Consider the following 22865-nt stretch of genomic DNA (forward strand, 5'->3'; position numbering starts at 1 on the left):
TTTCGTAATCACGAAAGCCGATTTCGAGTGAGACGAACAGAATATGATTTCATTCGTGAGAATTTCTTGTTTGCAGAAATTCCACCGACCATTTCAAAATGGACCACGCTGAGCTTTGACGAGAAGTTTCTCGACGACTAATCTAGTTTCCTTCGTATTCCTTCAATTTCGTTGGATGTCATTACATGGATCCATTCCTCCATCCACTATCTAACTGGAACGGTTTTACCTTCGAAAAGAAGAAATCGCTTTAGGAGGCTCTTCAGAGTCGCTCGATGTGGCTCATTAACATAGCTTATTTATGTTTTTAATCGAATTTAACGAGTACTAAATATGAGCCGGATTGCTTTCGCTTCAAATTCTACTATTTTCAAATTTTCTTGTTTCATTTCTCATTTCCAAAAACTTTATCTATGCACTACCACCGTAACTACATAAATTCGCTAATATGTGTATATATATATATATGTGTGTGTGTGTATATATATATGTATATATATATATATATATATATATATATATATATATATATAAGAGAAATTCGTCGATCATCATAACTCATTTATCTCCGTGCCAATATTCTCCGCCAATGCCAATATATCGCGATAGAGGAGGACGGATGCAAGTAGAACTTCCGTCCTTTCGTATATAGACACGCCGAATCGAATTTACTGTGCAAACCATAGCTCGCCTTTTTTCATAACTCCCATCATGATTTACGAGGTTGCGCTCACGTTCCTACGAGGTATATACGTAGACAGACAGAAATCGCTTTTCCTACATGCAGCACTGTATCTCCAACTTTCAGCTACTTCTTTTTATATCTCGTAAATCGTAGACGTTTCGTTTAGACATAACGTTGTAACAATGTTGTTTGTTTCTAGAAATATTGGATAAAAGGGGAAGACGTCTTGAATACTTACGATATAAAGCGTAATTTGTAAATCAATTTTACTAAGTACCCTTGATAGAAATCAGTAAATTCGTGATATCCATAAATCAAATTTTTCTACTTTTTTTTTCTAGCCGTATTTTAATTTTTCAAATATAATGAACTCTTTATGTTCCTGACTGTAATTTAAATTCCTATTTATAATATTCAAAGTAACTTTATCCAAAATCGCTTACTAGAAAAGGGATTGTTGAGTGTCCATTTGACAAAATATCGAAATTATCCGAACGATAATGCAAGTCTCGTCTTCATATTTTTTCTTGTTCTCTAACGATATATATATGCTATTATCATAATTAAAATCCATAAGAATTTTCTAAATAAATATATATTTAATAAATATAATCTATATATCTAATCTATTCTAAGTTAAGTTCCATTTCATGTATATCATTATTCTTGTCAAGACAATCACGGAAACGACACAATTCTTTCAAGATCTAACAAAGTAATGAAAGACTCAAGAGAAAAATTGTCTTAACAAAAATGTAACTGTTTAATCACAGTGAGTATTTATCGAGGACTTAAAAGTACCTACGTTGCTAAAGCTTTTTACCGTTGTTATATTAATCGCTACTATTTTTCACAACGTCGTTCTCTTTTTCAAACTAACCCCCTTGGACCTTCTCTCTCTCTCCCTCTCTTTTTTTTGTACTCGCCTTCATATTTCAGGGGCGGTACAACCGAGCGTTTCCAACAGGCACGGCGTATATTAATAAGGACGGTTGAGCCAGCCTTTGCGCTATCCTTCACGGGGATTTCTTTATCGCTATACGCTTACATACTTGAACTATACATATATGTATAAACGTATGTATGTACGTGTCGTGATTAAATATATATATATATATATATATATATATATATATATATATATATATAAGCACGTAGCTTCGCTTGCATGTAATACACGCCAATTTCTGGAACGGTGCAGAGACAATAAAGGGAACGAGAAGAAGAGAAAGGGAAAATATCGCGCTAACTCAGCGTCTTTGGAGGATGGTTAAACTACGCGAGATTCGCGCCACAAAAGCTTTAAGAAATAGAAAATAGATGCCACGTTCATTACGTTCAAATATGAATAGTAGGTAGATATTCACGCACGTTAAATATAGGACAAGAAATGAATCGAAATGACGATAGCATTCGTGTAGATCATTTTCGAAAATGAAGCAAACATATTTTTAAAGTTTAAGAATTTTACTCGATCGCATACTCCTGTCCGTAATCGCTAGACACGTTATTTCTAATAAGAAAAAATTTTATGTCAGTTTTTTTGTCTGTCAGACAAAAAAAAGAATCGAGAGAAATAATAGACGTTTCTATCATTAAATTAGAACTTCAACGTGTTTTGTTATGGATTTCGCACGTAGAATGAAACTCTTAAATTAACTCTTGACCCGGGTCAAAATAGCAATTGTACGATTGACTTTCAAATGCGCCGGACGATCTAGAATTGCATATGCATACTAGTAAAGTATTCCAATTTCGTGCACGGTCTCTCCAGCAATAGCAGATAACGGCTTCTGATGCCAGTAAATTTTGCACAAAGGAACTAGTCGAATATAACCCTAATTTCACGTTTTATAATCTATGAAAATGTGCTTTTATGTTACTAATATCAGTACGTATATAATAGCAACGATGACGATTCAAATCGCAATTTCGTTTGTTTTTTTTTTTTTTTTAATTCGAAATTTGTTATCAGCGAAAGTTCTCATTCTAATATTTTTGTCATCGATAATCTCTCATAAATCACCTCGTTTGAATTTTCCTTTCGTTTAGATTTAAAAAACAAACATATTACACAGTATCTTAATTTATGTCCTGTTCACGAATTTCATTTATACGTATGATAGATGTAAAACATGATGAAAAAAGTGCGTTCTCTTTCTCTCTCTCTCTCTCTCTCTCTCTCTCTCTCTCTCTCTCTCTCTCCCTCTTTCTTTTATCTCTTTCTCTTTTTCGTTCTTTTCCTTTCTTCTCAAAATACATATTTACGTACATACATGTAAGTATATTACATATATATACATCTATGAAAAGTCTCGCGTTACTATGCTCAGACCGACATAGTATAATTGACGCTTCGCGTTCATTCATTCATTCATTTGCGTTGTTCTCTTTCGTGTCATAATGCTGAAAGAGAGAATGAGAAAAAGAAAGAGAGAGAAAGAAAAGACGGGAAATACAAAGTTTCGCATTTTGCACAGTCGAGGGTAGGAAAAACGGAAGGAATAATCACGATGAATATTCAAGAATCTTTGCTGCAGAAAGGGCAGCCTCCGAGAACGTTGTGTACAACAGAGGAAAGGGATGAATGAAGAGTAAACGCTTGGGGAAACGTGAAAGGGACTTTAACGCGAGAAACGAAAGAATTCCATGACTTTTTTATCATCGGTGATGACATCAAACTTTATTTAGAAACTCCTTTAGAGTGACGTTAAAGTAACAGAGCTTACTTCTTGTTATGTGTGAAAGTTGAATTATTCTCTTTAAGGAAACGTACATACATTCGTATTTATATGCTTTCATTCGCCGTGTAGCTTTGTGCGAAAACTTTCTTTTTTCATGAACTTCGAATTTCACGAATAGTTACTGAAGAAAGTTACGAATTATTCTTACTCGGCGCAGAAGTGACATTTTTGCATAATAACTTCGGTACCAAGGAAAAGAAACTCCATTCGATACGTGCACCTTAGAAACCATTTCAAAGATATAATATTACCGAAAAATATTCACGATAAAACTTTATTACGTGGTAAAATTACTTGTTAACGAATACTTGTTCGATATTCATCGAATTCATTTTATGTACAATTTTATGATCTTACGTACCTTTTCTTGAAGAATTTATCATCTCTATTATTTTGTATTTATCAGAGTTTTGATCGAGATCGACGGAATAAATTATCAGTGTAATATATTTTTTCTTTAATAATTTATCCTCGATTTTAAAACTCGTTTATTGAAAATAATTGAAGGAAAGAGGATCTTTTTTCATTGAACGGTATTCCGAACATCTTTCGTACAAAAAAAAAAAAGAGAAAAAGTAGATAACAAATTCTGTACATCAACTTGGAATTTGAGATACAATTATGAGATGCTTTCTTTGATAATATTTAGGATCGTTCATGTTTCTTATCGTGTACCAATATTAATCGAGTTGTATCGATGTTTTAATAAATATTCCTATAGAGCAAATCTGAAATATGCAGTTTATATGCGAATAATTCAATCGATCGTTCCATTTGAAAATAATTCTAAAATTATTTCCAAAAGTTCTTGTACAAAAGACATGTTCCGAGAATTGTTCCAAGAAACTTATACAAGGGATTTTACAAAAACTGATCGTGTTGAAATCTTATTCAAGTCAAAATCGATACTTTTATGGAAACATATGGCTGGATAAGATTCGCCCATATTCCAAAGCACAGTGACTCGTTCCTTTCGAAGGATAACGTTTATCTAGCAACTTAACCACCTCGCTAGGATATCATAAGCGTTTTCCAATGCATAGCTTTGGGCTAAGCGAAGACGTAGCTTACTAGAGATTCTTTGATCACCTGCATTTCGATCGCATCTACATCGAAACATTGTATGTCGTTAGAAGAACGTTAGCAAATTTTTTATGTACGATAAATAAATTTACTTCAAAAAAAAAAAGAAATTTCATCTGAGAATCGACCAAAAGAAAATTTTGATCTCCAGCCTTTTAAAGCAAAAGCATTATGAAAAGATGCCAAATTCGTTCATTATCGAAATTGTATTATACACGTTTTAGTCAAAAAGCAAAAGAACGTGAGAAAGCGTATAGAATAAAAAGTTAAACATAATGTCATACGAGAAGCGTTCATAGTCTGCAGTTCTTCATTCAGCAACAAAAGCGATTTCGTCTGACGAGAGGCGAGTCAGAGCGGCACCTTACAGACTAGTTCTCTCTCTCTCTCTCTCTCTCTCTCTCTCTCTCTCTCTCTCTCTCCTTCTCGTTCTTCTCGTAGACAGCTTTCAAATTACGCGCGCTTTTCTGCTCCAGCGTGCGGATGATGGGTTCCTAACGATCTGTCGGTTTCACTTCGGACAGCCGGCAGAGAAATGTCCCGCGTCGGATCGGCGCTATGCCCGCGCCCATTATTATTATCTTCCCTTGCCTCTTTACTCACGTTAGTTGCAAATACCGATGACTATGATAAAGGGAGAAATAACTCGCGGCAATGCTCCGTCGAACCGCCATCGTTCCTCCTTTGTTTCGCACGATCATTCGTTGGATCTCCGTGACTTCAAGATCTTTCAGAATTTCTCCTCCTCTTGCGTTACGATAAAAAGAAAAAAAAAAAAAAAAAACACATTTTCTTATCTTTCATCTCTCGGTAAGTAAATAATTTACGTTGATATACGAAGAATAATGTCTTTCCCGTGTATACGAAATACGTAGCATTACCTCTGTTGAAGCGGATGATGAAAGGAAGATTCATGTTCGTTATCACGTAAGGCTTCGACCGAGGAAGGTCGAAAAGGAGGAGAATTTTGCCGTAGGTCAAGCTAAAGATGGCGGCATTCCGCGTCATAAAGTTTATTATACCGAGCCTTTGACATGAACGACTAGTGGTATTTCGTGGCGATGCAAGGCTAGTAGTAGTCCCTCTGGATCCAAGAGCCGCAAACGCGGGCTTTAAGCCTCGGAGAAATCGCCGGGGGCCTTCGAGGTAATTACGAGGAGACGAAGGGAGAGAATGGAAAGGTAGAAGCAAGAGAGAGAGAGAGAAAGAGAAAACGAATGAGAAGGAAGAAGAGGATAGTTCTGAAGAACTGCTCGAGCAAAGCACACCTATTACCCCTAATCACGAGGAAAACATAGTTCCTAGAGAGTAGAAAACCGATGCTCGAGAAGGTTCAACTCTGAAATAGAAAGCTAGCTAGATCTTATTCTCTCTGATGTTGCTCGTGTCAAAGCGTTAATATAAATTGTCAATGTAAAGAGGAATATATATATATATATATATATATATATATATATATATATATATATAAAGAGAGAGAGAGAGAGAAGGGAAAGAGATACCACTCTTGTAGAAACGAACGAAAGCCTTATATTTGACAAAACATGAAACTTTAAGGGTGGCTTCCAACGATCTACCAGATAGAAGGGGAAGATAGAAATGTCCGTCCTTGCAGCGTAAAACGGAGTTTCGTAGCCCTAATTTAGTGCAGGTGTTACATACTGGGTACGACACGATCTTTCGCAAAGTATCCCAAGGGATGTTAAATTTACGTTGCGGTACGAAGAACCACCTTTCATCTCCCCTGCTTTTCATTCGCGACAGACTCCCTTGAAATTCTTCGCCGGAAAGTATGATCATTTCTAGTACGCTAAAAACTAACGAACAAGATTTTCTTCGACATTTTCAAACTGTCGATTTATTTTTTAATCATATCATCTTGTTCTTTTTGAAAAAAATAACATTTTTATAAGTAGAAATATCCTTTGAGCCAGCAGAAAATCCTATTCTCTGTTTCAAAAAACAAAATACGGAAATCCGGCATGATCAAGATTCGGATCACTTAACTTTACGATCGGTAATTCTGTGGACTTTGCTACTGTGAACGACGAACAAAGATCGCTCGAGAAGATATGCTAGCACGAAAATCCAAGATTCGGCAATGCTCGTGTAAAGAATGAGAGAAAGTAGAGAAAGAGAGAGAGAGAGAGAGAGAGAGAGAGAGAGAGTGAGAGAGAGAAAGAGAGAAATGGTAAGAGCGTTGGTGAGTTGGCTTAGTTCTTCCAACCGTAAGGACTATCATGATACTCGTCAGGAACGCTTTACGTGATAGCGAAAAAGCTTAAGAATATTGTATTGCTACGATTTTCGTTCCATCGAGAATAACCAGATCTGATGCTAAATATTACAAGGGTCATGATCACGATAGACGTTATTTTGGCAGATTCTATATTAACTCTCAAAAGTTATCGACTTTTCTCGAACTATTTTTATACATAACTTCACGGATATATCTCAAGAGTTATTGTATAAAAAGATATTTAAAAAAAATATCTCGACTTTTATCCTTGAAACTTTTTTATATTTCGTTATTCTAAATATCATATATTAATGATGAATTTTGCAAATATTTCGACAGAAATCTTAAGTATATACAAGCACAAAAAGACAAATGTCAATTTGATTGAATTAATGAAATCAATGATTCTCCTTTTATTATTTAGGTGACAGTGAGAGACGACGGCAGACCGCCATTATCCTCAACAACAAGAATAGTCGTAGAAGTTGCCGACATCAACGATCATGGACCAGAATTCGAGCAAAAGTTTTATACCGTTCAAATTCCTGCCACACCGTCCACCGATAAACCATTCTTCCAGGTAAGAAATTCTTGCTTAGCTATAAGTAAAAATATTTTTGCAACGTTTCCAATGTTTTTTATCTCCTGAAGATGGATTTATCGCCCTCGAACGCGACAACAGACGATCGTGTTTCCACCCTATTTTGTCGAAGTGAGCCCTATTGATCAAAAACATCCTCATTGTCTTACAAAGGATATAGATAATCTAGTATTGCCCTACGTCAAATTACTCTTTCTCTTTTTCTCATTTCTTCCTTCTTTTCTATCTTCGTTTCTATGTCTTTATATAAAGTAGTTAAGTGATATCACACCCTCTTCTTTCTGTATATTGTTTGTTTCCTGCGTGACAATCATATTAACTCTATTATGTAACATTATATTAATACAAGTTTCTTTTTGAAAAAATAAATGGAAAAAACGTATGAGTAAAAAAAAAAGAAATACATATTGTATATACCGAATAAAGCGAATAACATAATGTACATATTTAATTTTTTGTTATTTTTTAATTCAATGTAAATTACGAAAGTAGGAATGTATAAAACGAGGCAACTGTACAAAGGACGCACCGCTTAATTCGAAGTGCAACATGAGCTTGTGTACGCTTTTCACCGATCACAATACATATATACATAAATGAGCGTATACTTAAATAAAAAAATAGTACCACTAATCAATATCGTAGTTCTAGTAAAATTGTCATCCAAGCGTGAAAGTTTTATAATAATAAATAAGTCGTTATTCGCTGCGATGTATTCATATTATTTTCTTTATGGTACACCATATATATACAAATTGTATATACAGATTGTACATAAATCTCATACGAAATATCTGTATTGTTTCAAGTATAACTCGCGTCATTCTCGTATAATTTGTTAATAATTTTTCATCTGTAAAAAGCTAAAAAAATGTGTACATAATCGCATTTTTCTTTTTTTCTTTTTTTATATAAATGAAAAATCGTCCAAACACTTTCGCACGATAACATGGATTCATTTCAAAAATATAATTGCGTAGTATAAATACACAATAATGTGTCGAATAAAAAAGTTGGTTATGCGAGCGCCCACAAAGAGCAAACCGCTTGCAAAAACCTTCACCCTATTTGCTTTGTCGTTATCGAACGTTTTTCTTTCCAATCGATTGCCACAAACCAACCACCCTTCTTTTCAACGTTGGCCAAAGTAACCGATCATTGCCATAATCATATCGAATGTAGCTGGAAGAAGTAGAAATTTGAACACTTAAACCTCGCACGACATATACGTCTATCTCATTATTGTTTATAATTACATCGCCGCCTAATCCGTTGTTCGAGCCTTTTATCAGTATTTTTTTTTTTTTGTTCAAAAGCATAACTTTACATAGTTTACCTTTTTTTACTTTGAATCACATAATCTTCTTATTTCAAACGGGACCGATCGATTTCTATTCGTGTACATTTGTCGGTATCGCGGTAGATACGTGGTAAAGAGAAAAGAAAAGTAAAAGTAAATTAGTAAAAAAGAGGGAAGAAAAAGAAACAACGAAGGTCTCAACAGGAACGATATAAAAGCTAAAAGCTATCCTCTCTTCTCGTTCTCGACAGAAATCGAAGAACCGCTCGCGGGAGTTCGACCTCTCGATTGATACGTTACTCGAGAATGGGACTTGGGAGACATTTAGCCCCGACACCCTGTCAGGAGATCGTATCTTCAGGGTAAGAAAATAATCGCACGTAAAAACTAAGCATCACGCGAAAAACGCGCATTGCATAATTGATCTCTATCTTCGTACAGAGATTATATATATATATATATATATATATATATATATATATATATATTATATTTATTATATTTATTGCATATACGAAATTGACCGAATCTAGTTACGCAGGCTCTTTATTTATTCTACTCTATTTTTATCTGCCTTCTTCATTATTTATCTATGTCTTTATGCCTATCCTTCAGCTTTTGTGTTGAATGTAAATAATTATCATTCCATGCAACCGCAAATTGTTCATAGGGCAGCCATCGCATTCGTATCTTTAAATCGATCATTTTCATTCACTCCGACTCACGCAAGCCTTATCTTTCAACGCCTTAGTTGTAAGTCTCTATTATCATCCTTCTTTATTTCCTATCTGTATCTGTATCTGTCTATATCTTTGTCTTCGTCTTATTCTTTATAATGAACGTATGTTCCATCAACAACCCCTATCACTTTCCCATGCTCGTCTGTATGCGTCACTTTATATTGTATGTTTATTCCAATTATGTATGAAGCCTGAGAATGCTCTCGAGTTTTTCTTTTAATTAATACTTACAATACGTGGAACGTAATTACAAAAAAACATAAACATTGGGCTGAAACTTTCGAAATATCACAAATAATATGAAATACCATGCATGAAGGAATTTTATCGTGCATTAAAATACTGACAACGTTTCATTAAATGTATATAGCTATACGGATCATTTTATTCGTTTTAACTGATATAATGCTGAATGAATTATTAATTAAATTATATTTTTATCTAATATCAAGATATGATGTTAAATCATTTTGTTACTATCCAAGTTATAGTCTTTTTATGTCATATACAGAAGAAACGTGAGAGTTTGTTAAAACGTTTAGTTAAACGTTATATGTATCTAATAAATTCTTTCATTTCTAACTGCATTTTTTGTTTTGTTTAAATTAGGTTCTAGCAAATGACAAAGATATCGGCGACAATGGAAAAATTCAATACAGTATTAAGGGAGGCCGTGGAAAAGGCAAGTTTAAAATTCATCCTACCACTGGGATGGTGTATTCCCAACGTGGATTTGAAGCAGGACAGGAATACGAAATGATGGTACGTATCTTATTAATAAAATTTTGAAGAAAAAAAGTAAAAACGATGTTTCTCCGTTAAAAAAAGAAAATCGTTTTTATCTTATAGATACGAGCAACCGATTGTGGTGAACCTCAACGTAGTCACCAAACTCGAGTTTCCGTCCAAGTAGTCGAAGTGGCCAAAGAATCCGAAAATCCACCAGTTTTCAAAAGTAATAATCAAAGCGTAGAGATGACGGAAAGCGATGAAGTAGGCTTTTTAGTTACTCTCGTTCAGGCCACAGATAAAGACGGCGATTCTCTGTGGTACGATATTTTAGGTAGGGTATACATATCGATACTTAAATACCAAACTATTATTAGATATTATCTTTCTATTATCGTTAACATATTACAGATGGTGACAAGCGAGACGAATTTTTCATAGGGCGTGATAATGGTAATGTGCTATTAGCCAAGCAATTAGATTGGGAAACGCAAAATTTTTATAATCTTACGATTGGCGTTACTGATGGCGTACACACGGCCTTAACACAACTCTTGGTCACGGTGATTGACATAAACGATCATAGGCCAGAGTTCACTGAGAGCACCTATCACGTGGACATTTCGGAAAACGTTCCAAAAGGCGAAAAAATTCTTCAATTGCACGCGACCGACGCGGACGAGGACAAAAAAGTATTTTATAGTTTACACGCAGCCCAAAGTCAAGCTTCCTTGGGTATTTTTCATGTAGATTCAATCAGTGGTGCTGTCACATTAAACGAACCTCTCGATCGAGAAACTATAGAGGAACACGTGTTGACGGTAATGGTGAAAGATCAAGGAACACCAGCAAAACGAAATTATGCAAGAGTCATCGTCACAGTTCATGATCACAATGACCATGCGCCCGAGTTCATTAGTGAGATCATTCAAGGAAAGGTTTACGAAACATCTCCGATTGGTACGGCCTTTGTACGAGTTTGTGCTATTGATAGAGATCGAGGCGATAACGCAAGGATCACTTATTCTATTACTTCTGGAAATGTTGGTAACATTTTCTCTATTGATCCCATATTAGGAGACATTAGAGTAGCTCGAGAACTGGATTTGAGCGTTTCAGCGGAATACATATTATTAGTAAAAGCCGTCGATCACGGTTCACCTGCTCTCGCCAATACTGTACCAGTTCACGTGATGGTTACCATGGCGGACAATGCTCCACCTCGTTTCGTTCAACGAGAGTTGTCCGCTGAGATCTACGAGAATCAACAACTGGGCACTTACGTGAAGCACGTAGATGCCAGAAGTACCTCATCCTTGCAATTCGAGATCACTCGAGGAAATAAAGATGATACGTTCTTCGTTAATCCTAGTACCGGGGTTATCGTTGTGAAGAACCCTTTAGATTATGAAAAGAGGAAGTTCTATAATTTAACAGTAGCTGCTACAAACATGGCTGGTGCTACAGCTGTCTGTAACGTGATTGTTCATGTGCTTGATAGAAACGATAACGCACCACGCTTCATTCAAGCGGTTTACAGTGGTGAAATCAGTGAAGGTGCGACTATAGGATCATTAGTACTTACCAACACAACTACACCTCTCGTTATAAAAGCAGAAGATGCCGATTCGGAATTGAACGCTTTATTGAATTACGATATCGTCGACGATCTACCAAGAAAGTATTTCCACATTGATTCTAGTACCGGCGCTATTAGAACTGTGATGGTGTTAGATCACGAAACTATTCCAGAGTTTACATTCCACGTTAAAGTATCTGACTTGGGAAAGCCTAAACTTTCATCGGAGACTACGGCTAAAGTCATGATAGCTGTGACTGACGTGAATGATTGTCCACCAAAATTTCTTCAAAATGATTACAACGCAACACTTCTCTTGCCTACATACAAGAACGTTGCTGTTCTTCGAGTGAACGCTATAGATCCTGATAGTTCCGAAGGTGTTTCGTTAAGGTAATTAAATTTCAAATTGATTCGTTACTCATCAAACTAGACGTAAGTACCTAGTTAATTATGAAATCGTTTCAATTTCAGATACGATATTATCGATGGCAACAAGGGTCATACATTTGACATAGATTCTCAAACTGGTATCATCACGGTTCTCAATTCTGAACGAATTAAAAAGAATTATTTGTTACACGTTCGTGTATCGGATGGAAAATATTCAAGTGTCGCACAAGTAAATATAGTCGTCGAAAAATCTGAAAATTCAGGCTTAATCTTCCAAAAGGATGTTTATGAAGGCAACATTGTTGAAAATTCGACGAAAATCAGAACGGTGGTGGTAGTCAATGTTCTCGGTACTGTATTGAATGAACACATAGTCTTTAGAATCTTAAATCCTACCAATATGTTCATTATTGGACCAACTTCGGGAGCGATTAGAACAACTGGAGTAAGATTTGATCGGGAGACCTGCGATCATTACGAATTGATCGTAGAGGCAAAGAGTCAAACGAGGGATATGGAAAAGCCCAGAGTGGCTCACGTTATAGTTAACGTCACGATTTTGGATATCAATGATAATTGTCCTATGTTCGTAAATCTGCCATATTACGCTGTCGTTTCCGTCGATGCTCAGAAAGGAGATGTGATAACGAAGGTAAAGAAAGATTCATAAAGAAAAAAAGAAAATGATGATGACGAGAAAATATATTAGTTTACGATAAATTGAAACATTTCATTTTTTTAGGTGCACGCGGTTGATATGGATAGCGGTGACAATGGTGAGGTTAGATATGAATTGAAAAAAGGACACGGAGAACTTTTCAAAGTTTGTCGAAAAACCGGAGAGATTTCGTTGAAGCAAAACCTCGAAGGACATAATCGGGAGTATCAGCTGACGATAGCCGCGTACGACGGAGGTAATGTTCGTCGGAATATGAAATTTGCGGATAACTACTTGACATGACCTTTTTCCACATAATACGTTAAACGCTATTTTAGGAATAACGCCATGTTCCATTGAGGTGCCAGTCAACGTGAAGGTGATAGATCGTTCGATGCCGGTCTTTGACAAGCAATTTTACACAGACAGTGTACTTGAAAGTATCGAAGTACACTCGCCTCTAGCACTATCCATACAAGCTGAGTCACCATTGAATCGCAAACTCATATACAGTATTACCAAAGGCAATGATTTCGAAGAATTCGCTTTGGACTTCAACACCGGTAAGTCGATATCTTTCACGCTTCGACTAACGCGAATCGTGAAATAAATACGTTCGATTTTACTGGGTAAGCAGAATCGATATAAGATGGATTGACAAGAATCTTTACCATTCTAACTTTGCGTTTTTTTAAATACAAAAATTTTAAAGAGAATTAGTCGAAGCGAATACGATAAAATAATTAAGATATAAAATAATTATGAAATAATTAAAATTATTAAACTAAGACCATCTTATGTGGAAATAAGATAGCTATGTAAATGTATCTATCAGCCATCGAATCAACTTTTTCACAGTGCATTCCCAGTTCGTTAGTGTTACTATGACGATAAACACTAGACACTATCCCAAATGATTATAGCATTTTATGTACGTAGCAATGATATTTAATGGAATGCTATTTCCTGCTATTTCATATAAGCTATGGAACTCATATTGTTAAAACTGTGGAAGGGTTTCTCGATAGTAAATCTCGTTAACTTTTCGATTAACATTATGTTTTTTCGCGTACTATGGTATTCGGTCACTAAATTCTAATCATATAACAGTATTGGTGAAAGAAGGCAAAATGGGTAAATTAGTATGCATAGCATATGGTAATAATCTTGATGAAATGATTAATAATTATTCAAGGCCAACGGACAGAGGTGATAAGTTGTAAGAACATATATTGAAATATTTAACATATTTTTTTGTTTTCTTTTCTTTGCAATATGGTGCCGGTTTTATCGTAAGTGTATAAGAGATTTTAAGTCCACAAAGTAAATGTACGTGTAAAACGTGTCTTAATATTCCTTAATATCACACTGTTAGAGTTAATTACTATCATTTCGTCTTCAGTTTAAAGTCCCTTCATGCGTGTTCCCTTATCGATGCTTATCTGAAAAATTAGACATTAAAGTTTTCTTGTATCTCCCTGTTTCGCAGCCCCCGACAGTAACAATGGTCCTTGTGAGTATAAAAAAAAAATACTAGTTCTATCGGTCTGCTGTATCGCTATGTTATCACGCTATTGCATCGCACTCTATTTGATTCTACGTGCACGATAAAAATACGAAGAATCGAGGCAAGGAAAAGTAAAATTAAATTAAAATTCAATTAAGATCGTTTCGCAGCAACGTTTCACGTTAAATAAAAACAGTGAAACAAATTAAATTGATCAATTTCTTGCTTCGATCGGCAACTTTGCTTTTTTCTATAGAACATCTCACAAACGGATGGACAACTTTGTTCTAACATTTAAAACGATGGTATGCGAATTAATCAATTTGCATGGTCATTAATTCTCCATGACAATCGTTGTGCTAATCGAAGGGTGAAGCTGAAGATAAAATTAGAAAAATTCAAATGAATGATAACGAATCATCATTGTTGCATATCTACATTATTTATTATGATTGATGCAAATTTGGAATTTACTATTAAAAGATAACTATCGAATGATTATGTACGAATAGACAGAACACATTAAATATATATATATATATATATATATATATATATATATATATTTATTTATTTATTTATTTATTTATTTATATCTTCTACGTCTACTATTTAATAATCTCATAAATATTTCAATTAACACGAATGGTGTTCTGTCTAGTAAATTACGCTTTTTAATTTTAATATCTCTTTACAATATTTTTATTAGTTCTTTTTTTTCCAAGTAATTATAATATAGCTGAATAGATAGTAATTATTAATATTAAAAATCGCTTTGGCTATTATTTGTATTAAGCTGTACTAACAATTTATGAAACTAAAACTTTCGACTATATCCCATTCACATTATTAACACTCCAAAAAACAATAATTTTTTTCATAGCACGCTGGTTTTTATTATCCAACGAATCCTCCTTTTGTTTTTACACATGGAAACGCTTTAGTCGTACACTTTGCTCCATGGACTTTTTTATTTATATTTCATTTACATCGTTTTTTCTCGATCATAACTCTCAATACAGTTTCATTAGCTCATGGTAACAATGGATAGCTTATTTTATACGACTTGGAGCACAGTGTTGCTGAAACGCACAATGTCGTTCAATTTTAAAGTCGCTCTCGTCGCCATATTTCATTTTTGGAATTTCGCCAACACCAAGGGCTCATTGTCAATACATATATTTTTTTTTTATTTTCATACAACTCTTGCAGCTTTTCTTTGTTCGCATGTTATGTCTGTACCTTCAGAAATCGTCTAAAAAAAAATAAAACACATTAATTTGAAACTATAATTGATTGGAACGTTTTACGTTTATTACATTGTAATTAATGTATTGTATTATAATCTATATTAAATTTATATAAAGAGATAACACTTTAAAAGGTACAGACATTCCAGTAGCACTCACAGAATCACGACGTTTTTTCAAAAACGTGTGTATTTTACGAGATTGCAATCATTAGTGTTCTTAAACGTTTACGAATCCGACAAAATCATTCCGAAAAATTAATATAAATTTCTTTTCTTGTCGCAAGTTCATATTCGAAAACGTTCAGATAAAGATAGAAAATAATGAAAAATAATAATAAAAAATTGTTGGATTCGTGAACGATCGGTCGCATAGTGCTTTGGGTCTACAATCTTCTCTTCAATAAATTAGGTGTAATCTATGTGGTGGATGAGCTGGATTATGAACAAAAGAAGCAATACGAACTGACCGTACGTGCCACTGACAGTGTGTCAGGGGTTTACGCGGAGGTGCTCGTTAGCATACTAGTTCTCGATGTCAACGACTGTCCTCCTGAATTTACTCAAGACTCTTACAACATTTCCGTCTCCGAGGCAGCTCCATTTGGTACTTCCGTTTTGAAAATCAGTTCCAGAGATAACGATACGGGTATGGTGTTATCATAGTTTTTCTTTTGATCGTTTCTAATAGATATAGGAAAATAATAATATTTGAAATTTCCTCATATTTCTTTAGGTATAAATCAAAAGGTACGTTACGCGATTCAAAACGATACGGAGAACAGAAATGATCTTTTCCACATCGATCCAGAGGAAGGTGTGATCTTTTTAAAGAGATCGTTGGACCACGAAAGTTACGAATCACATCACTTTACCGTAGTTGCGATAGACCGTGGGGTACCAAGCCTATCAAGCACAGCTCACGTTTGGGTAACTGTAATCGACATGAACGACAATCCACCCAAGTTCGAACAACCCTCATACACGTGCTTCTTATCAGAACACGCTGAACGAGGACAATTTGTAACGGTAGTATCGGCGAGCGATCCAGATTACGTGGACGAGAAATTAACCTATACGATCGTTGGTGGTAACGAACAGCAAACTTACAATATCGATCAATCCACCGGTATTATTTCTTTAATTAACATGCAAAACTTCGGCGAACATAAGTTAAGCATGTTGAACGTTTCGGTGACCGATGGAGTATATACTAGTTTTACTCGAGTAAAGATCGAAATATTGCCAGCCAATAGACATAATCCCAAGTTTCCAAATCCAGTGATCGAAGTTACCGTATTGGAAAATCAATTGCCAGGTCGACTGGTTACCAGCGTGTTAGCTACAGACGAAGATTTTGGAGAGTATGGAACTATCGTTTACAGCATTCCTTCGAACTTGATGAGAGAAATTTTTGACATAAACAAACTGACCGGTGAAATAGTAACGAGAAAGAAGCTCGATCGGGAGAAGCAAAAGCTCTACGAGATTCCAGTTATGGCGACTGACGGAGGTGGGAGATCTGGTTTCGTAATGGTTCGAGTGAAAATCGGAGATGAAAATGACAACCCACCAATTTTCCTACTGAGAGAATACAAAGCTACGATTCATAGTAATCTTTCGGTGAATACGTCTTTCCTAAAAGTTAAAGCTCAGGATGCTGATGAAGACGAAGCCGCCAAAATCACCTATTCGATCTACGAACCACAAAATTCCGAGGCCAGGGCATTATTTGGTATCAATCCCGAGACTGGTTCTTTGTATCTACAGAAAAGTGCCGTACCTTGGGGTAAGCGAACGTAGAAAATCCTATAACAAAACTTAACGAATTCATACCTCATGATTACACCTCATTTATTTTATCTTTCATTTTCAGAAAATCAATTATTCGAGATCTTCATTCGAGCAGAAGACAAAGGTACGACTCCTCATCACACGGATGTACCTTTAAACATCTACATTATGGCACCTCAAGACATTCCTCCATTGTTTGAACGCAAAGAAGGAAAATTCTTTATTTCGGAAGATTCTCCAATAGGAACACCAATAACGAGATTAAAAACCGTCACAAATAGTACCGTGAAATATCGTATTGTCTCAGGAAACGAGGATTCGCCGTTCTTTTTAATCGATTCTCATGGTCAAATAACTTTAGGAAGATCATTGGATCGAGAACAAAAAGATAATCATCTAATTGGCGTTCTCGCTGAAACAGATTCGAGTCCTCCACTTACGGCTCTCGCAGAAATATCTCTTCAAGTTTTCGACGAGAACGATCATGCACCAAAATTCGAAAGTAATCCTTACGTTATTACTTTAGCGGAAAATGTGGAGGAAGGGACGTCTATATTAAAAGTTATTGCCCACGACGAGGATCTTGGTAGTAACGGAGAAGTTCGATATTCTTTTGGATCTGATATAGGGGAATTGGCGAATGTCTATACTGTGGATGTATATACCGGCTGGATTTCTACCTTGGTACAACTCGATAAAGAAAAACAACCGGAATATAAGTTTCAGGTAAGAATTGCGAGATAATTAAATTTTACATAGAAATTCAATTATTTATTTATTTATAATTGTTTAAGGTGGTAGCGACCGATAATGGAAATCCTAAACATTTCGCAAGGACATCGGTACATATCAAATTGAAAGATTACAATGACAATCCACCGATGTTTGTTGACGATCGTTACGAAGCGGCAGTGAACGAAGACGCCTTACCAGGGACGGTAGTCGTAAAATTGGTCGCAGTCGATAAAGACACGGATATCGTAACGCCAATAGAATTTTATATAACGTCGGGAGATCCAAGATCTCAATTCCAAATCAGATCGACCGGAGAAGTATACGTTGCGAAAGCTTTAGATAGAGAAACGATCGATCATTACGAGCTCGATATTGTTGGTACCGATGGAAAATATGTTTTCGATACAAAAGTAACTGTTCAAGTTTTGGACGTTAACGACAATCCTCCGTACTGCTTAAGATATCGTTATAGAGAAGTTCTTTCGGAAGGATCCCACCCGGGTACTTACGTACTCACCGTTCTTGCTACAGATTACGATGATGAGCCAAATGCTAAATTACGTTTCTATTTGACCGGTGATAATAATGATAAATTCTCTTTGGACAAAGAAACGGGTGTCTTAAAAATGGTAGGTCAATTGGATAGAGAAACTCAGGCAAAATATTCGTTGACTGCTCATGTACAAGATAGGGATAAACCTTCTTGGGAATGTTCTTCTCAATTGGAGATACTCGTTTCCGACTTGAACGACAACATGCCGAAGTTTACGATGCAAACTTATAGCACGACCCTTCCCGAAGATGTAGAAGTTGGAACTTTGGTAACGAAAGTACATGCTACGGACGATGACATTGGTATAAATCGTAAAATTAGATACGAATTCATCGATTCCGCGGACGGACATTTCCTCATCGCTGCTGATAGTGGTATAGTTACTTTAGCCAAACCGTTAGATAGAGAAACCAAAGCCATGTATAACGTTACCATTAAAGCTCTCGATCAGGGAACACCACAACTCGTTAATATTGCCTCGCTAATTGTCAATGTTCAAGATATCAATGACAATCCACCAGAATTCGCGTCGAAACTTTATTATTCGAAAGTACCAGAGATCTATGCAGTTGGTACCGAAGTAGCGAGAGTTCTTGCAACATCCAAAGACACCGGAGTTAATGCCGATGTTTATTATTCAATCGTGGGTGGAAATGAACATAAGAAGTTCCAAATAGACACGAAAACCGGTGTGATAGCGATCGCCGAACAATTGGATTACGAACGTGCTCGCGATTACTTTTTAACGATTCAAGCTATCGACGGTGGTATTCCACCTTTGAGTAATCATGCTACGGTTAACATCACCGTTATCGATAGTAATGATAACGCACCGATATTCAGCGAAGTTTCCTATCGAGCATCGGTCAGAGAAGACGCTAAAATCGGAGAAAGAGTCACGCAGGTACGACAGCTATTAATTATTTTCTATTAATTACTAATCGTTCGTATTAAATCATTCGTATTAAATGAAAACATATTCCGTAGATTTTCGCAAAAGATCTCGACAGTGAAGAAAACGGAAATGTTTCTTATTATATAGAACGAGGGGACAGGCAAAAACAGTTTAATATCGATCAGAAAACTGGACAAATTACGGTCGCAGCACCTCTCGATCGAGAAGAGGTAAGTCTGATCTAATGAAGAAGGATTTTGAAAAATGAATTAAGTAATAAGAAAAATTTCAAAACTATCTCTTTTTGTTTGTAATTTTTTCCTTCATGACTTTCAGGTCTCTAATTACATATTGGAAGTTCATGCACGCGATAGCGGTTTGCCAATGCTTTCGAGCTTCGTCATGGTGAATATCGAGATTCTCGATGCAAACGATAACCCACCATTGTTCTCGATGCCAAATTATACAGCTGTCGTTCAAGAGGACAAACCAATCGGTCACGTTATTCTCCAATTTGTCGTTACCGATGCTGACACCGAACCCAACGCTGCACCTTATACGTTCGACTTTCGCTCTGGAAACGAGGGTGACGCCTTTAGATTGGAACAAGACGGTACTCTTCGCACAGCCACTAAATTTAATAACAGAGTAAAGGACAAGTACATATTGCACGTTCGTGTATTCGATAATGGAAGTCCACCTTTGTATTCTGATTCATGGGTAGTGGTAAAAGTGATCGAAGAATCTCAATATCCACCTGTCATTACGCCTCTTGAAGTGATCATTAATTCTTACATGGACGAATATCCTGGTGGTGTTATCGGTAAAGTTCACGCGACGGATCAAGATCAATATGACACGTTGCTGTTCAATTTGGTGCCATCTTCCCCAATACCTAATACCGATCTTTTCGAGATAAATAAATTTGATGGAACTTTAATAGCTTTACCTAGACTTGATGTCGGTGAATACAGAGTTAATGTTAGTGTGACCGACGGCAAGTTTCATTCTCATTCGATCATAAAAGTTAACGTCGATCTGATAACGGAAAAGATGTTGGAAAATTCAATGATCGTAAGGTTCAGAGAGGTCAGCCCTGAGGACTTTATATTGAGTCATCGAAAAGGTTTCGTCAGAACGGTTCGTAATGCTATAAGTTGTAAGTTAAAAGATATCATCATTATTAGCGTTCAACCATCGCTCGATGAAATCAATACGATAAAGTCACGAGCGATCAGAGAAGTCGTACACAACGATCTAGATCTTCTTTTCGCTGTGAAAAAACCAGCAACGCCACTCGGAACGGTCACATTTTTCTCATCGGAAGTTCTTAGAGAAGCCTTGAATCAGCATATCGAAGAACTCGAAGAATCGACGAAGCTGGTAGTCGAAGAGATCGTTAGATTTAAATGCATCAAAGGTTATTGTGTCTACGGAGATTGTCATTATAAGATCAGTCTGGATCCTACGTTGATAACACCAGTCGCGACCGATGTGATGAGCTTCGTATCGCCGCGACATCGACACAAAATGGAATGTGATTGCAAAGAGGGATATGCCGGAAATCATTGTGAAGTGGTTGTCAACGAGTGCGCTCGAAATCCATGTCCATTATTTAAAGTTTGCGTACCAGATTCAAGCATTCAAGGATATTCTTGTCAATGTCCGGATGGTTTCGCTGGACAAACTTGTGACATTGACATTTCCAAATGTCATGACGAATCCTGCTATATACCACGGAATCCAATATCTTTCAGTGGCAAAAGTTATGCGCGTTATAGAATCGACAAAGCTCTTATAAGACAAACGATTGAGGATCGCCTTAGTCTCTCCCTTAGGATAAGAACGATGCAACCAACGGGTAATCTCATGTATGCGGCTGGCAAAGTGGATTATAACATTCTTGAAGTGGTTAATGGCGTTATCCAATATAGATTTGATTTAGGAAGTGGCGAGGGTTTGGTCCGAGTGAGTAGTGTTTATGTAAGCGATGGACAATGGCACGAGATCCAATTGGAACGTGAAAGCAATAGCGCTAGACTGACCGTCGATGGAAAACATGTGGCACATGGTTCAGCGCCCGGAATTAATGATATCCTCAATCTTCAATCAGATGATCTCTACTTGGGTGCCGAGGTACGACAGCATCCCTCGATTATCGGCTTCGAAGATGTTCAAAGAGGATTTGTTGGTTGCATGGACGACGTGAGGATCGCCAGGGTCTCAGTTCCATTGCACATGAGCGGTGCTAGTAGCGTCGCAATTTTAAGACGTTTCGCCAATGTCGAATTCAGTTGTGATACCGCGGTCGTTCTAGTTCCGCCTGGTATTTGTGGTTCTCAGCCTTGTCAAAACGGTGGTACATGCAAAGACTCTGGCGCAGATAGTTACGAGTGTCAGTGTCACAGCAGATTCGCTGGAACTACCTGCCAAATTGACACGGACCCGTGTGCTTCGTCTCCTTGTCTTTATGGAGGTCGTTGCAAAATCATTCCGGAGGGTGGTGATTTTACCTGCGAATGTGTCGGACCGAGTTTAACCGGGAAACGCTGCGAATTCGGAAAATATTGTAGTCCGAATCCATGCAATCACGGTGGTGTCTGCGAAGAGGGTAACAATGGACCGATATGCAAGTGCCAAGGTTTTACGGGCGAACATTGCGAAAATGATGTTAACGAATGCGATGCGAAACCTTGCACGAATGGTGGAACTTGTGTAAACGAGATCGGAACGTACAGATGCGTCTGTCCACCGAACATGACTGGTTTGAATTGCGGAAATCCTGCTTACTCGACACCCATTATATCCAGTCACTTTAATATCACCTGGGAACAACTCATGTGGATTGGCATTGCGATTGTCGCTAACGCTTTTCTCATCATCATGTTCTTTGCCTTTCGAAGACTAAAAATAAAACGCTCGAGAGCGCGAGCCGACAACATCAATAACGAAACGAGAAAGCAGATTGTTTTAAATTCAGCCCGACCTCACGAGCACGAGTTTAAACGCAGCTCGAAATTGAGCAATCTCGAAGTAATACAGGTACGAAATCTATGTGCAAATCTATTATTTATTTTAGACCGCGGAGGATTACTAATTCGGATCTGTTTAAATTCGATTAGCAACGCCGTTCTAGCTTCTCTCCGCAGTTCGCTTTCTCTCGACTTATCAAATGCAAAATTAATAATAATTACCGAAGAGAGAAGCGAAATAGAGAATAGTAGTAGTCGCTTTAACGTGTCAAATTTCAATGGCTCCTGGCAGTAAGCGCATGCACTTGAAAATTTCATTTAAAACCGCTAGTCTTTATTTTAGCCGTAGTTAATTTGTGCGTCTTTTCATTTCACGCCGTTTTCTTTTCCGTTTGCGATCATTTATGTG

The 22865-nt window shown here is 36.6% G+C and overlaps 1 protein-coding gene across 1 annotated transcript in view; it reads left to right on the forward strand.

The window, feature by feature from the left end:
• LOC124432631 (fat-like cadherin-related tumor suppressor homolog) overlaps positions 1-22865 on the forward strand; it is a 297052-nt gene that overhangs the window by 268160 nt on the left and 6027 nt on the right. Inside the window, exons 8-21 of the mRNA XM_046981644.1 lie at positions 7176-7331; positions 10002-10154; positions 10242-10455; positions 10533-12093; positions 12175-12745; positions 12836-13007; positions 13090-13314; positions 14241-14264; positions 15920-16156; positions 16244-17296; positions 17384-18027; positions 18096-19493; positions 19577-19714; positions 19821-22526. Of these exons, the coding sequence (XP_046837600.1) occupies positions 7176-7331; positions 10002-10154; positions 10242-10455; positions 10533-12093; positions 12175-12745; positions 12836-13007; positions 13090-13314; positions 14241-14264; positions 15920-16156; positions 16244-17296; positions 17384-18027; positions 18096-19493; positions 19577-19714; positions 19821-22526 (9252 nt within the window). The remainder of the gene's footprint in view (positions 1-7175; positions 7332-10001; positions 10155-10241; positions 10456-10532; positions 12094-12174; positions 12746-12835; positions 13008-13089; positions 13315-14240; positions 14265-15919; positions 16157-16243; positions 17297-17383; positions 18028-18095; positions 19494-19576; positions 19715-19820; positions 22527-22865) is intronic.

Source organism: Vespa crabro, chromosome 1 (assembly GCF_910589235.1).
Source record: "Vespa crabro chromosome 1, iyVesCrab1.2, whole genome shotgun sequence".
In the NCBI taxonomy this organism is placed as follows: Eukaryota; Metazoa; Arthropoda; class Insecta; order Hymenoptera; family Vespidae; genus Vespa; species Vespa crabro.